Source organism: Acartia tonsa, chromosome 8 (assembly GCF_053477335.1).
Source record: "Acartia tonsa isolate MP-2025a chromosome 8, ASM5347733v1, whole genome shotgun sequence".
Lineage (NCBI taxonomy): Eukaryota > Metazoa > Arthropoda > Copepoda > Calanoida > Acartiidae > Acartia > Acartia tonsa.
Genome location: NC_137267.1, coordinates 28449666 through 28463916, shown reverse-complemented (window position 1 = coordinate 28463916; position 14251 = coordinate 28449666). Strand labels below are relative to the sequence as shown.

At 30.9% G+C, this 14251-nt stretch overlaps 1 protein-coding gene across 1 annotated transcript in view; it reads right to left on the bottom strand.

The window, feature by feature from the left end:
- The window catches only part of LOC145326438 (uncharacterized), a 114241-nt gene that overhangs the window by 15422 nt on the left and 84568 nt on the right, over window positions 1–14251 (bottom strand). The window contains exons 31-39 of the mRNA XM_080169788.1: window positions 12269–12360; window positions 11788–11907; window positions 11442–11523; window positions 10864–10909; window positions 10471–10502; window positions 10038–10142; window positions 9449–9556; window positions 6697–6772; window positions 2167–2208 (exon numbers count right to left, since the gene is read on the bottom strand). Of these exons, the coding sequence (XP_080025914.1) occupies window positions 2167–2208; window positions 6697–6772; window positions 9449–9556; window positions 10038–10142; window positions 10471–10502; window positions 10864–10909; window positions 11442–11523; window positions 11788–11907; window positions 12269–12360 (703 nt within the window). The remainder of the gene's footprint in view (window positions 1–2166; window positions 2209–6696; window positions 6773–9448; window positions 9557–10037; window positions 10143–10470; window positions 10503–10863; window positions 10910–11441; window positions 11524–11787; window positions 11908–12268; window positions 12361–14251) is intronic.

The following is a 14251-nucleotide window of genomic DNA, read 5'->3' as shown; positions in this document are numbered from 1 at the left end:
AGTAGCAAGGTCTTTTTTTGCCTGGAGAAAAAAATCTCTACGACAGCTGGACAAAGAGGATTTTTTTCAGGAAAAATTTCCCTTGAATGGCCGAAAACTTTGGGCGGTGATACTTGTATAAAATCAACATGATATTTGTATTGAAGCAAGAAGCAGAAGTTTAAACATTCATCTACCTCACTGCAGTATGTATTCCTATTAAATTGTCCAGAAGTAAATATTCATAGCTATAAAGCCAATCCTAAAGACTCTTTTACGAATTTTTCTCTAAATTAAATATTTTTTTCTTCAAAATTTTGATTTTAAATTATTGTTAAAAGCTACACCTAAGTATGTTGAGTAAAGGTACTTCAAATTTTGATAACAGTAATATTTTGATAAGTATGCTTATATTTGATGAAAAAACTGATATTGATGCCATTTTTCTGCCAATTTAATCTCCAATTGAAAAGTTTTTTGTTGTATAAAAACTGATCTCATATCTACCATTAAAACAGATACATATTTTTACATATACATTACATCCTAACATTTATAAGAATTGACATTCTTAAAAAAAAAACTGTTGATAGAACCTAACAGAAAAAGTAAAGATTCAAATAAAAGGACCATTTTGGCTAAAAATAAGTCAGGTTTTTTAGTTTTGGATTGAGAAAGAATTATTTTCATTTCAATAAATAATCACAACATTTATTAATAATGTGTTGTTATAAGTTTACTGATTTTAATTTTCCGTTCTTTTACAGAATGCTAGTGCTTTGACATTTATGTACAAAATAGTTCTTGTTCTAATCCATATCTCTGTTAACCCTTAACGGTCGGGGGGGGGGGGGGGCGTTGAACGCCCCCCCCCTCCGGTTTTTTCTTTCTCATTTTCTGTGTGTGAAAGATAAAGAGCCCAAACTGCTTGACTTTTTAAGTATAGGTATGACACAAAACTGAGAGTTGGAATTTTTTGAATATCTCCATCCTGGCGGGCACAGGATACCAGCAAACCTGGCAGGGTCATCCAGGTAAAGAGCAAAAATATTTTTTTTGACTAAAACAAAGCATTTTATCATACCAAATTACTAAAAAATCCTCTAGTAGTACATCCTTATATGAAATACAGGTGTTCAAGTCACTTTCAGGTTCCAGGTATGATCCTGCAGGTCCTGATCCTCCAGGTCTCCAGAAATCTGTAAAAGGCTCCTGTGGCCGCAATTTTTGATCTAGAGACTTCAAATTTTAAACTTAAGCTTTTCTGACATGTCTACATAACGTATTAAAATTTCATGAAGATCCGCCGCCGTTTTCCCGCCGACCGTCGACTGCGGCGGCTGGCAGCTGCCAAGTACAGCTGCGGCCGCTGAAATTTATATTTTGATATTTCTAATGTAAAATTTACATAAAGATAAACATTTTCTGGAAAAAAAATTTTCTTCCAGCTTCAAAAATAAGAAAAATACAGCCGTTTGAAATTTTTAAGTAAAAAAAGACCTAAAAACAAAGGTTGTTAAATAAAAGGGTGAAGGAAGCGAAAATTGACTTAGACCTATAAAAGGTCGGAAATTCATTATCAAACAGGGGACTTGCACAAAAAAATTTAGCCCTCTAGCTCTAATAGGAACTGAGATAATAAGGGGGGGCGTTGAACGCCCCCCCCCCCGACCGATTAAGGTGCGGCTAGGGGCCCGACTGTAAAGGGTTAATGTACATTTTTCCCTTTTTCATATTTGTATAAATTTATAGATTAATGTAAATAGTGAGCGTGTATATTTTAACATCAAAAAAGATTTTAGTATATATTTTTCATTAGCGCTCAGTTATTTCAGATTTTTAGGATCTTTTCATCATTAACTCATGAAGTAGACATATTCTGATAACGAAATAGGGCAATAAAAAGTTAGTTCTAAACGGTGCATGTCAGTAAAAAAGGATTATTCGATTTTTTTGTCTTCTTCAAAAAGAGATTTGAATCCATCTTGTGTGGGTTCTGTAAGGGTGGTGGGGAATGCGGTAGAAAAACAGTCTAATACCATCCAACGACCTATATACGCTAAATCGGTTGAGTGATTAGCGAGAACCAACCAGAAAAACCATACCACCTTATACAATAGGACATCTATTAAACCATAGATTCTTACTCTTGCTTTTATCATAATGAAAAATAAAATATGACTATACCTGCTGTAGTTGATGTAGAACTCGTCTGAATGTTTTCACCCTGGTTTAATTTAAATGTCAAGTTTGTCGAATAAACAATTTATTTTTAACCTAAATTCCAACATTATCTATCATCAGGGAAAGAGAAATTGTTAGACTCAAGAACTAATGCGTTTCATATATTTATTATTGTTAAAGATTCCTTTGACGGCAGTTTAATCCAAGGATAGAAAAAGTAACGATAATTATTAAATATATAAAAACACAATTTGATATAAAAACTAATTTAACAAGGATGACAACATCCATAAAAGCGAAGCTCTGAAACGGTAGGACAAACGGACATTAACACTTGTATAATGTCAGAACTGAATAATTAGAATGCGAATGTATAAGAGTCAAAGCAAAATTGTAAGTAAATTTGTTGAAAAACTGCTTGATACAGGATAATGTTTATGGACTTGATTATAGAGTTGCTTCGCTTATAAAATTGTACTTTGTTGTCCCAGGAATCAGTATACCAAAAATCAGACAAATCGGATAATTAGGTCACATATAAATTTGTTGTTAAAAATGTAAAAAAATCAACATGTTTAAAATAGACGTACGGACATTCTGGTAATGATTATAGAGTTGCTACGCTTTCTAACTCGTACCTAACTATTACAGGAATCACCATGCAAAATTTGAAATCGATAGGACAATTCTAACATGCATAAATTAACGAAAAAAAACAATTTAAAAAAGTAAAAAAATCAACATGTTTAAAATGGACGTACGGACATTTTGGTAATGATTATAGAGTTGCTACGCTTTCTAAATCGTACCTAACTACTAAAGGAATCACAATGCAAAATTTGAAATCGATAGGACAATTCTAACATGTCTAAATTAACGAAAAAAGCTATCCGTTACGGACGGACGGACGTACGGACGTACGGACGGACGGACGGACCGACCCTAATTATAGAAAAGCTTCGCTTTTAAAAATATCAAACTCGTACCTAACTATTATAGGAATCACCATGCAAAATTTGAAATCGATAGGACAATTCTAACATGCCTAAATTAACGAAAAAAGCTATTTAAAAATGTAAAAAATCAACATGTTTAAAATAGACGTACGGACATTCTGGTGATGATTATAGAGTTGCTACGCTTTCTAAATCGTACCTAACTACTAAAGGAATCACCATGCAAAATTTGAAATCGATAGGTCAATTCTAACATGTCTAAATTAAAGAAAAAAAGCTATCCGTTACGGACGGACGGACGGACCGACCCTAATTATAGAAAAGCTTCGCTTTTAAAAATAGTTACATTTCTCATTTTATGATTTAAATGTTCTAAATTTCTACTAAATTCTTTTACAGTATGGCTTTAAAGCCGATTAACATCCGCTGGATTAGAACGTAAAAATCATCTATAGCTTCGTATTACAGCCAAGTTTCCAAGAATATTAAAATAAAAAAAAATCATAAAATTAATACCTGTTTTGATAACCCAGGCCTTCGGCCCCTCGGGGCTAACAAAATTTGTTTTATCTTATAATTTCCAATTTAATATCCGCGGAAAGCTGTCTATAATGCGATGCGATAAATAACTATTATGCTCTATTTATGATATTTTAGAATATCTTTCCATTTCTTTAAAATCACTTTATAAAAATTATGTAGATGGCATTAATCTTACAAATTGTTTACATTTTATCATGGATGCAAGGTTTGAACAATGGACGGTAAATTTATAATCCCATAAAGGTTTTGTTTGAAATTGAGCACTTGTCACAAGGATTTTATTTTTTTTTTTTGGGGGGGGGGGGGAGGGTGTTAAGAAATGTGATTTTATTTACTGATTTGTCCCTTTCCTCTCTCTCGTTGTTGAATAAAAATGTTTTTATCTTTTGATTTTACTGTCGAACCTAAATAAAATAATATGACCTAATTTTGAGTGAAGATGTCCCTTTTCTGTTACCCTTTGTTTGCCAGAGAATTGCAAATAAAACATCCATAACCCTCCCCCCCCCAAAAAAAGGATTTTAGTTACATTTTTCGAATTTTATAGGTGGGTTGGGGCAGAAAGTTTTAGTTTTAAGGCGTTATTGTCAATTTTTCTTTTATTAACAATTGCAAACCTCTTCTAACTGTATTTCTTTGGGTTTTTTAAAAATGGAAAGTCGACTGATCAACAAATTATGAAGTATTTAAATTTTCGTTCCAAGGATTATTCACGCAACCTTTCTGTGGGTTATTGTAGACAATTATATAATTGTACATTTTTCTAAAGTAAATACAATGATGTTTAAAATTAGGTTGACTTAATCAGGGAGAACAAGAGAGATAGAGATAGTTATGCATAGACATAGATAGATAAATTCAGAGAAAAATAGAGTGAGAGTGAGGGAGTAATGGGTTAGCTTTAATTTAGTGAATGTTATCATTCTTGCATATAAATTTGGCGTTCAAAGTCGTATTCGAGAGAGGTGTGTTGTACTTTTTAACCCAAACTAAATTTAAAACTTATTGCATGGCCACTGGGTATATAATCCGTCTGCTCGTGTGGTTTAATAAATAATCCTATATCTACGAGCTTCCCTACTTATCGATGTTGTCATCCTTGTTTTGTTGTAATCCCTGCAGGCAATGCAGACAAAACTTCAAATATTTTCCACGAATCAAAATTGCGGGACAGATATTTCATAAGTGGATAGATAGCCAGATAAAGAGATGGATAGATAGACAGATAAACAGATACACTAATAAACAGAATGATATATAGACAGATAGATAGATTGGTAGAAAGTTATAGATGATAAATATGTTGATAAAAAGTCAGGTAGATTGATAGACAAACTGATAGATGGAAAGACTAAACGCTGATAAATAAATAGTTATCTACTATGATTAACGACGAGAGAAAATTTACAAAATTTGGTTTAACAATTTGAAAAATAGGTAGATACAATAATATTGGTTTTCCTGGAATCAAAATACTCTAGTAAAAAGCTTTGTACTTACTTCGGAATTGTAAATAAATTCAAATTGTACTTTTTGATTTTTAATGCTATTTACAACAAATGACAAAATTTCTAGACTGCGGATAGAGTTATAGTCCGAAAGTTGGAGATGCGACCTCCAAATTTCAAAATTCTTTGAACGCACGAACAAGACTCTTACAGAAATGCTTCGCATCTAGTCCACTTACTTATATTCTCTATAAATTTTACACCATATAAAATTCTGATCTAAATAATGATTGACAAGCCATGGTAATTATCGCGCGTAACTCAGGCACAAGATACAATTACTCTGGCTAGCCCTTAGGCACTTTTATATGTTTTTATGAATTTATTAGTCTATTCTTACCAATATAATACCTTATATGGGTAATACTAGCCTAATCATGGTAATCTGTATGTGATTGAATATTGTTATATGCTTATAAAAAAACATTATATCTATTGTTAAAGTAACCATGTAACCATTTTGTACTACTATGTATGCCTACAACCATAGCTTTATTTATGTCACAAGTTTAACACACAAACACTTTATTAAACAGACAAGGGCTTAGATCCTGGTAAATAGTTGTTGTTATAGCTTGCACTTCTTAAAATATCTGAGTTATTCATTGACTCTCGAACCATCAAGTTCTTCTGGCTTAAAGGTAATGACTTAGTTGTTTTAGCATGCATTGTAGTTTAAATTTAGGTCCCTCAGTACTTAGCATGAATTGTGCCTAGGTCTTATGTTAGAGATCTAAAACTATGCACAATTTAATGCTTTGGACTTAGGGCATTTTCTGTCCTACACTACTTATGTTTATTATCACTTATCCTGTAAATATTTTCATACTTAACTGATTCACTTGTAATGTAAATACACTTTATAAAACCATCTTCCTTCTTAAATGCTTAATATACTTATATGATATAGATCGAACATCTTAACCAGCCATTTATTCTTAGATTAAAGCAATATAATACTTCGCGTGGGTATTTGTTGAGCTACCACGGGTTCAACCAAATTCGTATTATACTTGTGGGAATAAAAGGAAAAGCATTCTACACTGATGAGCCGACGATGAGAATGTCTATGTGTATTGCAGTAAAAGTAGGATTTTAAGTAGTACTCACAGAATAGCGATCTCCACACCATAATATTGGACAAGCACCCCATTCGCACTACCAAAGTATTGATAAAAATGGTTGAAACATATTAAAAGTTGTAATTAGTGATATTGTAAATGAAACAAATAAGATTTGTAAATTGAAAAAGGTTACCATTCCTTCATGCAAAGACAAACCTCATAGAATTTAGAATTTTCGAAAATAGTTTATTCACCCTTAATTTAAAAACAAAACAAAAAAATACGACTAAGATAAGCAGAACTTCATAAAGCGTGTCGACATACTACCTGAACATCTAATCGAATACGGCCATTTGATAGATTTTTTAGTCCAATCGATGAAAAAACGCATAATTCTTTTTAAATGTACATGAAATTTTTATAATATCAAATTAGGTGGTAAAAGACAAAACTTGTTTTCCTTGAATCAAGATGTTGTGGTAGAGTGTTTGAAAACGATGTATCACTATCCATGTATTCTTTATGCCTCTTACAAAACCTAAATAGATATATAGAGAGGTTAGATAGTTGGATATAAGCAAAGGCATATGAATTGGTATATAAGATGCCTTGATTGTAATATAGGAAGAAAACCCTTAACAATTAAGCAGGCAAAGTTGAAAACGAAATCAAAAACATAAAATGCAATTTAATATAAATGTAAATTTACACCATAAAGATTTTTTTTTATAGAAACAAGAATAACTGCATCCATAAAAGAAAAAATCAGCAAATCAGAAAATCGGACATAATCGAAAATCTTTAAAAGTAGAATAACGGTGCATATTAAAATATAATTTTTTGACATAATATTATCGAGTTTTTGACTTCTGAGTTTCTGACTTCTATTTATATAATATCAAAAGCACTGCATATCAAATGTTAATGTGTGCTTTGTTTAGCTTTATTTCTATGTATGTTATCATCATCGTTGTTATTAAAAGTGTTCTCTATCCTAGGCGAAACATAGTATAATAAAACATAATTTAGAATTTGCTGAGCTGTTTTACGGCTAACAATATCAGTGTTTCTACGTTTATGTTTAAAATCATCCATCATTGGATTCAAAATAATTAAGTCTTCCAAATATCTAAAGTTAACAAAGGTAATATTGTACACTACAATCGCGGAAAATATTATTTTGAACGTATATAAAATGAGATAAAAAAATTTAAAAGATTCAAAAGTCATTCTGAACTATGTAGAATGAACACCAAAATTTCATGGGTTAAATATTCAAACAAAATATACACAAGTACAATCTAATACAATTTATTTTATGAGGGAAAGGGTCCTAACCTAACTCCTTTAAAAGTGCTATTGAAATTTAAGGAATTAAAATATGCTAATTGAAGATAAATATTTCAATCATTTTTGAAAACTATGGTTTTACAAAGATTTACAAGATTTTTGCGAACATATGTCATCAAGTGAAATAAAAAAAAACTTATAGCATACTTCGATATTATGGGCGTGTTTGTTCTTGTTATAAAGCTATGTTTGATAAAAAAGGAATTAACATTCTAAAAATTAATGGTAAAACATGTTAATTGAATATTGTTTTTCAAAAGGAGGTGTTCAAATAATATTCTTCTTTTTTGATTGGGCTCTTTTAAAGACCATATTTCTTTGACAATTTACTCCACCTCCCTCCCCTATTTATCTATAATACAAAGTAGCTTGATGTCTGTCCGTCCGTCTGAAGCTTAAGATCTCGGTAACCACTGAACCGACCGGATTCTACTCTTCAGGGTATATATCTATTGGTACTGTGGTGATTTTAAGCTATTTTCTTTGGGGGGGGGGGGGGGGGAGGACACCCCAAACCCCTAAAAAACAAAAAATCCTTCAATCCCCACTTTTTTTTGCTAGGCATCAAGGCGTCAGCCTGTAGCAGAGCCTATTTTTTAAAAACAAAGGCATTAAGGCGTCAGCCTGTAGCAGAGCCTATTTAAAAAAAAACAAATTCTACATAGGACATATGGGGGTTGACTTCCTTACCTCATAGGGCGAAGCCCCTATAGGCTAGGGGCGAAGCCGCTAGTAATAAATAATCCAAAGCTTAAAAAAAACTATAAAAAGATTCTGGACACTTGCGAACAACCGAGATCTTACTGGACACACATCCAGTTACTATTGTAAACAAAATTTTTTCTTCTTATTTCATTTACAATTCCCTGTTTTATAAATATAGGCTGGAAATATTCATAAAGCGAAGTCGGCAATTTTAGTTTTACATTTATGAAAAATACTTTCACATTTTTTATTTCAATATATATGAAGATAGGAATTGGAATTTTTAAAAGCAAAATTTTTCTACATTTAATGTCTTATTATATAGGCACGTTATATCGTTCTGTTAATTGGAAACTTGCACAAGTCTTTATAAACATAGGCTGGAAATATTATGATGTTGAGTTTGCTTTTAATCTATAAAAGTTGACTTCCAGGACTGTTCCGTAGAATGATAAAGGCATGACAACTCAATAATTTAGTCGGGTCAACTGCAGTTTACGCTAAAATGTTCCTGGTAACGAATATTTCCTAAACTCTATTAATTTTAAAGGCTGCTAGCTGCTGAATTATTTGTAGGCCTTCTTTAGTATGTTAAATTTTGTGCGAGCATTATCTATTCGTTCCACCGTTTGGCCGTTAGAAGCCTTTAAAGTTCATAGATTATTGGAGATATTCGTAACCAGGAACATTTTACCTTCAACTGCAGTTGACCCATTAAGCCTCAAAATGTGCTCTTTTGTTAGAGCTTCGCATATTTGTAAGTTGTGATCCTAGTTCAAATGTAAAATAAAGATAGGAATTGGATTTTTTTTACAATAATTAAGTTAGAAATTTTTCTATTAACTTATGTTAATTTTTTGTCAGGGGTAAGTATTCTTCAAAACGTTTGACCATCAATTAAAAAATTTAAAGAAAGCTAGTTTGATATATGAATAAATATATAATCATTTTTAAAATTGATGAGTAGTTGAGTAGATAGATACATTTATTTATGGTCGATAAATGAAAATTAGATACATTTATCGATACAATGAGGATTGAATGAGACATTTTCTGTCATTCTTCAATATCATATTAGATAATTGAAAAAAAAAATAATGTGACGTTACCATATAAATTCTTGTTGATAGTTTATTAGCACATATAATTTTCCACTAACCTAAGAGCCCAACCAGAAGATGCTTTAAAACCTGGATCCTCCCTCTGTATTAAGGACAGGCCGTAGGTTTGTAATTCTTGAGCAGTTACGCTCTTGTTTTCATCAAACCTAAACATTGGGAATTTTTAATTTCCATTTATTTTTTCTCTGTGACTAAATGAATGTATGTTCTATGTCTCTAAATTCAATCCTTATAGCTCTATCAGTTTATAAGATTTGTTAACATATCTGTCAAAGTCATTTTAACATATTCGCATGTATTAAATATTTTCCAATTTGAAGGCAATAGACCCTAATAATAATGCCTTAGGCAAGGATTACTTAAATCATTAGTGATGCTATACTGTTGCTGATAACATTTTAATGTCTGTCTCTCTGTTTGTCCGTTTGTAATGCCTTTACATTATCTAGTCTATATTCTTTGTCAAGGGTAACTCTGTTTGTCTTTCATTGTGTTTGTCTATTGTCTGTTTGTAGGTAATACTTTTCTCAAGATAATCCACTCAAGAATTAAATGTCATAGCTATATATGTCTCTTTGCCTGTCTGTCAGTATGTATGCCACTGGTCCGTTTGTCTGTAATGACTACCTTGACATAATCCACTCTAGAATTTCATCATCATAGCTGTATCTGAGCTGAATTTGAAACCTTTGAGACCAGCGCTTGAACCAGCCGTAGCTACATTTCATATCCCTAAAATTACAAATCATTTTCTTTTGCAGAAACTTAGAACAAGACACGGAAAGGAATATATATTATTTTAGATAAGATATTTTTTCCAATCAATTTTGCACTTCCCGTTATCTTTCCCATTCAAAAAGCAAAATCAGCTTAATTGGCAGCTTGAATACTAACTGCAGCCACCAAGATTTTGTCAGTTGGTAAAAAAACTTATAGCAGCAGATCCGTTTTTAAGCTTTTGCAAATGTCAAGTACCTAAACTTTTTTTAACATTTCTTTTCTTATATCTTCACAAAATTAAAATATGAATCCTGGAGAATTTAATGAATGTTTTAATTACCTATATCCATAAGTAAGGTACAGTTCTCGAGCCTAAATAGGAAAATGTAAATTAATTTCATATTTAGTTTTATGAATAATTATAATAAATTTTAAAAATAAAGTAGTAAAGATAATACATTGTTTAACTCTTACTTTATCACAGAAAGATAATGATAAGCATGCGCCTGTTTATGAGACAAAGCATTATTATAAATACTAAGATCAAACTTTAGTTGTTGTTGTGTTGGCTGTTAGTTATAAAACTTTAGTCAAAACAACAATAGAAATATAGAATTTTCTGCGGCGTATATCAGACTCTAAACTTAAACCTTTTCAAAAACAGGTTAAATAATCTTCATTATGATAGAATGGTTTATAATTGCGCGCAGCTCTGCTACAAACTAATTATTACCTTAGACTGAACATGGCAGGATTTTGGACGGTTACCTCGGGCCTTCCTATATGTACAAAAACAAGAATTAATACATTTTTGGAAATCAAAAACAAAATATTAAGATAAAACAAATTCAAAGAAATCACGAAACCTATACATGATTTTCAGCTGTCGATGGGGGCAACACTTAGTAGAATTGACATCCTTTATATCTGCCCCCCAAGTATTATTTTTGATTTATTTCGCTTGTTGGCTATACCCTATTACGGGATAAGTTAGAGATATAGGAGGTATTAAATGTTTTGTTTATGTCAAGGTGCTTAAAATTAAAAACAAATTCGAACACATAAATGAGGGATCTAATGGGATTGATTGACGATAAATTAATGTACATCCCTAAAGATGATACATAAAAATTCCTATACAATTATTGGTTGAAACGTTTGGACACTCAACTTAATGAATCAACCAGTAAAATATTCATTATAAATCACCAAAGTTGTTAAGCCATTGAATAAGGAAACGTCATTAAAAACGTTTGGGACTAGTGTAATAAACAGCCCATTGTCCCATTCCTTCTTGCAATTAAATGTTACCTGTCACAATACCAGGAGTACAAGGCCTGATCAATATCCCTATTCTTTGGTCCCCTCCCAGTCATTTTTTTCATATGACCCTAAACAATCAACCATTTAATATATGAGCAATTTAAAAATAAATTTAAGGCAAGTTTTTTTAAGAATAGAATTGGAAATGATCAAAAAATTTGAAAAAAATATAACAATATGTCTACAAAAATCCTAAAATCAATATAATTTCTTAAATTAGGAACAATTTAAAAGTAATTTAAAAGATTTTAACCAACGTTTGATATTTTTCTCCTTTTTAATCTTTTCAGGAAAGCTTTCCATATACAAAACAATAAAATATTCAAATGTTCCTTAGCAATGAGTTCTTCAAGTTTTGGAATTTGTCTCATCCAATCAAAAATGCGTCTGCGAGCCACGTTGAATATCTTAGCGGCTGCGTATTGACTGTGCTTCTTAGCGAACAAGGCAACTTCTAAACATATAGGTCTAGGTTAGCGTTTATCTCTTTAATTCAGTGGGAGGGTACGTCAACCCTCCCATGAAAAGGTCCAAGTTTCCTATAATGTCTTAGTTATCATCTAGAGGACTTAAAATTATAGTATTTGATTGTAAGCTTTTAAATTTAAACTTTCAATTGACATTTAGACCTTTGACAGCAACATTTACCTTTAAGAACGAAGAATACGTGATGTTAGGTTATGCAAGTTCTTTAACCACACCAATTTTTCTGCCCTTCTTATTAATGTTACACGATTGACATATCGGCTGTAATAAACTATTATTTACCATTCAAATTAAATCGTGGCAGATTCGCTCAAAAAATTCAAACCTACCTAGCTTAAAAGCCGGAGGGTAAGCAAGGTTTTGTGTTTCCTTTTTCATATCCTCATCTTCCATACCTTCCACATACAGTCTCTCCTCACGCCTACACCACGAATATTATATTAGTATAGAAAAACTACGCAATAATAAATTTCAATGTTTTTCGCAAGACAAAATTTCAGATTTTTTAAAAAGCAAATTTTTTTTTGAATTAAGATGACGAATCTCAAAAACAAAAAAGCACAGTGTATTTTAGGGGCATCAAAAATAATCAATCGATTAATTTAATCATCAGCGTTTCGTTACCATTTGTTATTAAGAATTTATTTTCATTTCTCTGATAAAAATCTCTATTTTTAGTCAAAAATGCATTAAGGAACCTTAAAGAAAATATTCACATTATAAAAGCAAAGAAAATTTTTTTCTTCTGTAATATAAAAGAGGCAAAAAGAAATATTCTTAACACTAAAAGCCTTTAGAAAATTCAAAATTGTGTGGTACTATATACATTTAGGCTAAGATACAGACTAATATTTGGAAAAACAAATAGTAGAACAAGACAGACAAACGTACAGTAATTAGTTTGGAACTTTGAAATGGGATTATGTTAGAAATATGATGGAAGGCACTCTAAGAAGAAAAATGTAAGGCTAAATACGACTAAGCGTCTGGCATATTATCAAAACCTTTGCCTTAAATCTTACATAATGTGGAATAGCCAGAAAGGACTATTTTCTTTTAAGCTCTTTGTTTATTTTTTTGGTCGTGGTTATTCCAGATTATTTGAAAGCCAGAGCGTGTCCCTTACAATGATCTAAAGTTAGGAGTTATGAATAAACATTTTGTCGAATCTAACTTTAAAGTTACCAAAATAATTGAAATGATTTTTTAAAAGTCTTAAATCATTGTTAGTCCTGTTCTACTATGAATTTTACGGAATACTAGTCTCTAAACCCTGCATCTCGGCTGTTCTGAATTCTATCAATCTTCAATAGAAATATCTTTAACCAATTTTCAGGATTTCTAGATTGATTCTGAGGGGCAGTGTGCAAGGGGAAGTTGGGATCGGGGAAAAGTAATAGGAATAAATAAAAGACACTGTTGTTGTATCAACATAAGACATAACTTTAATGTTGAGAACAAAAATTCACTGTTTTTATACTTATTCCATAAAACTTTTCCCAATAATTTCAGGAAACTATGTTCTAAGTTTGTACTAAGGATTTTAATAATTATTTAATTAATATTTTCAAACATTAAAAACTATGATATTAAAATATCTAATAGAAGCATATATTTAAGTATATCACAAAAATGTAAAAAGTAAATGCAAGATTTTTTATTTTACAAAGTTGTAAGAATGTAAACAAACTAGTTGAAGTATGAAATATCCTTAATGTTACAGTTAGGAAGTTGAAAACATTTCTCGGTGCTTAAAAAATGAAAAATGAAATTATTCATAAACACTCCAAAATTTATTAAAGATTTTTCTCCAAGTTTTTAACATAGAAATTTACATGATTGTTATTTATAAACTTTTTAAGTAATGAACGCATTTCTTTTTATTCTCATTTGCAAGATAAAGTTTCATCAAAGAAACCAAAGAGGAAAGAGATATCCTTTATACAACCTACTTTACGAGAACGATTAATTCTTAACAACCTTTGTTTAGAATGCAAGAAAATTATTTTTGCTATATAAATCAATTCTTAAAAAAGTTGTCATAAATATTATTCGTATAAATGAAAAAAAATTTTTGGTTAAACATTTCTAGGGTTGGGGGAGGAGTTTTGAAGGAAAGTCCATTTGGAGAAAACAAATAAAATGTTATGCAAAGAAAAATGATCCAAACTTCCCAACTGTTTTGGAAGTAGTTGTAGTGTAGTATGTTTCTTTTTATTGCCCTACCCATAAAATTTATTTTATAGTAAACAACATAGCAAAAATAAAAAGAAATCTTTAAAAAGTAGAAAAACAAATTTCTAAATTTCTAA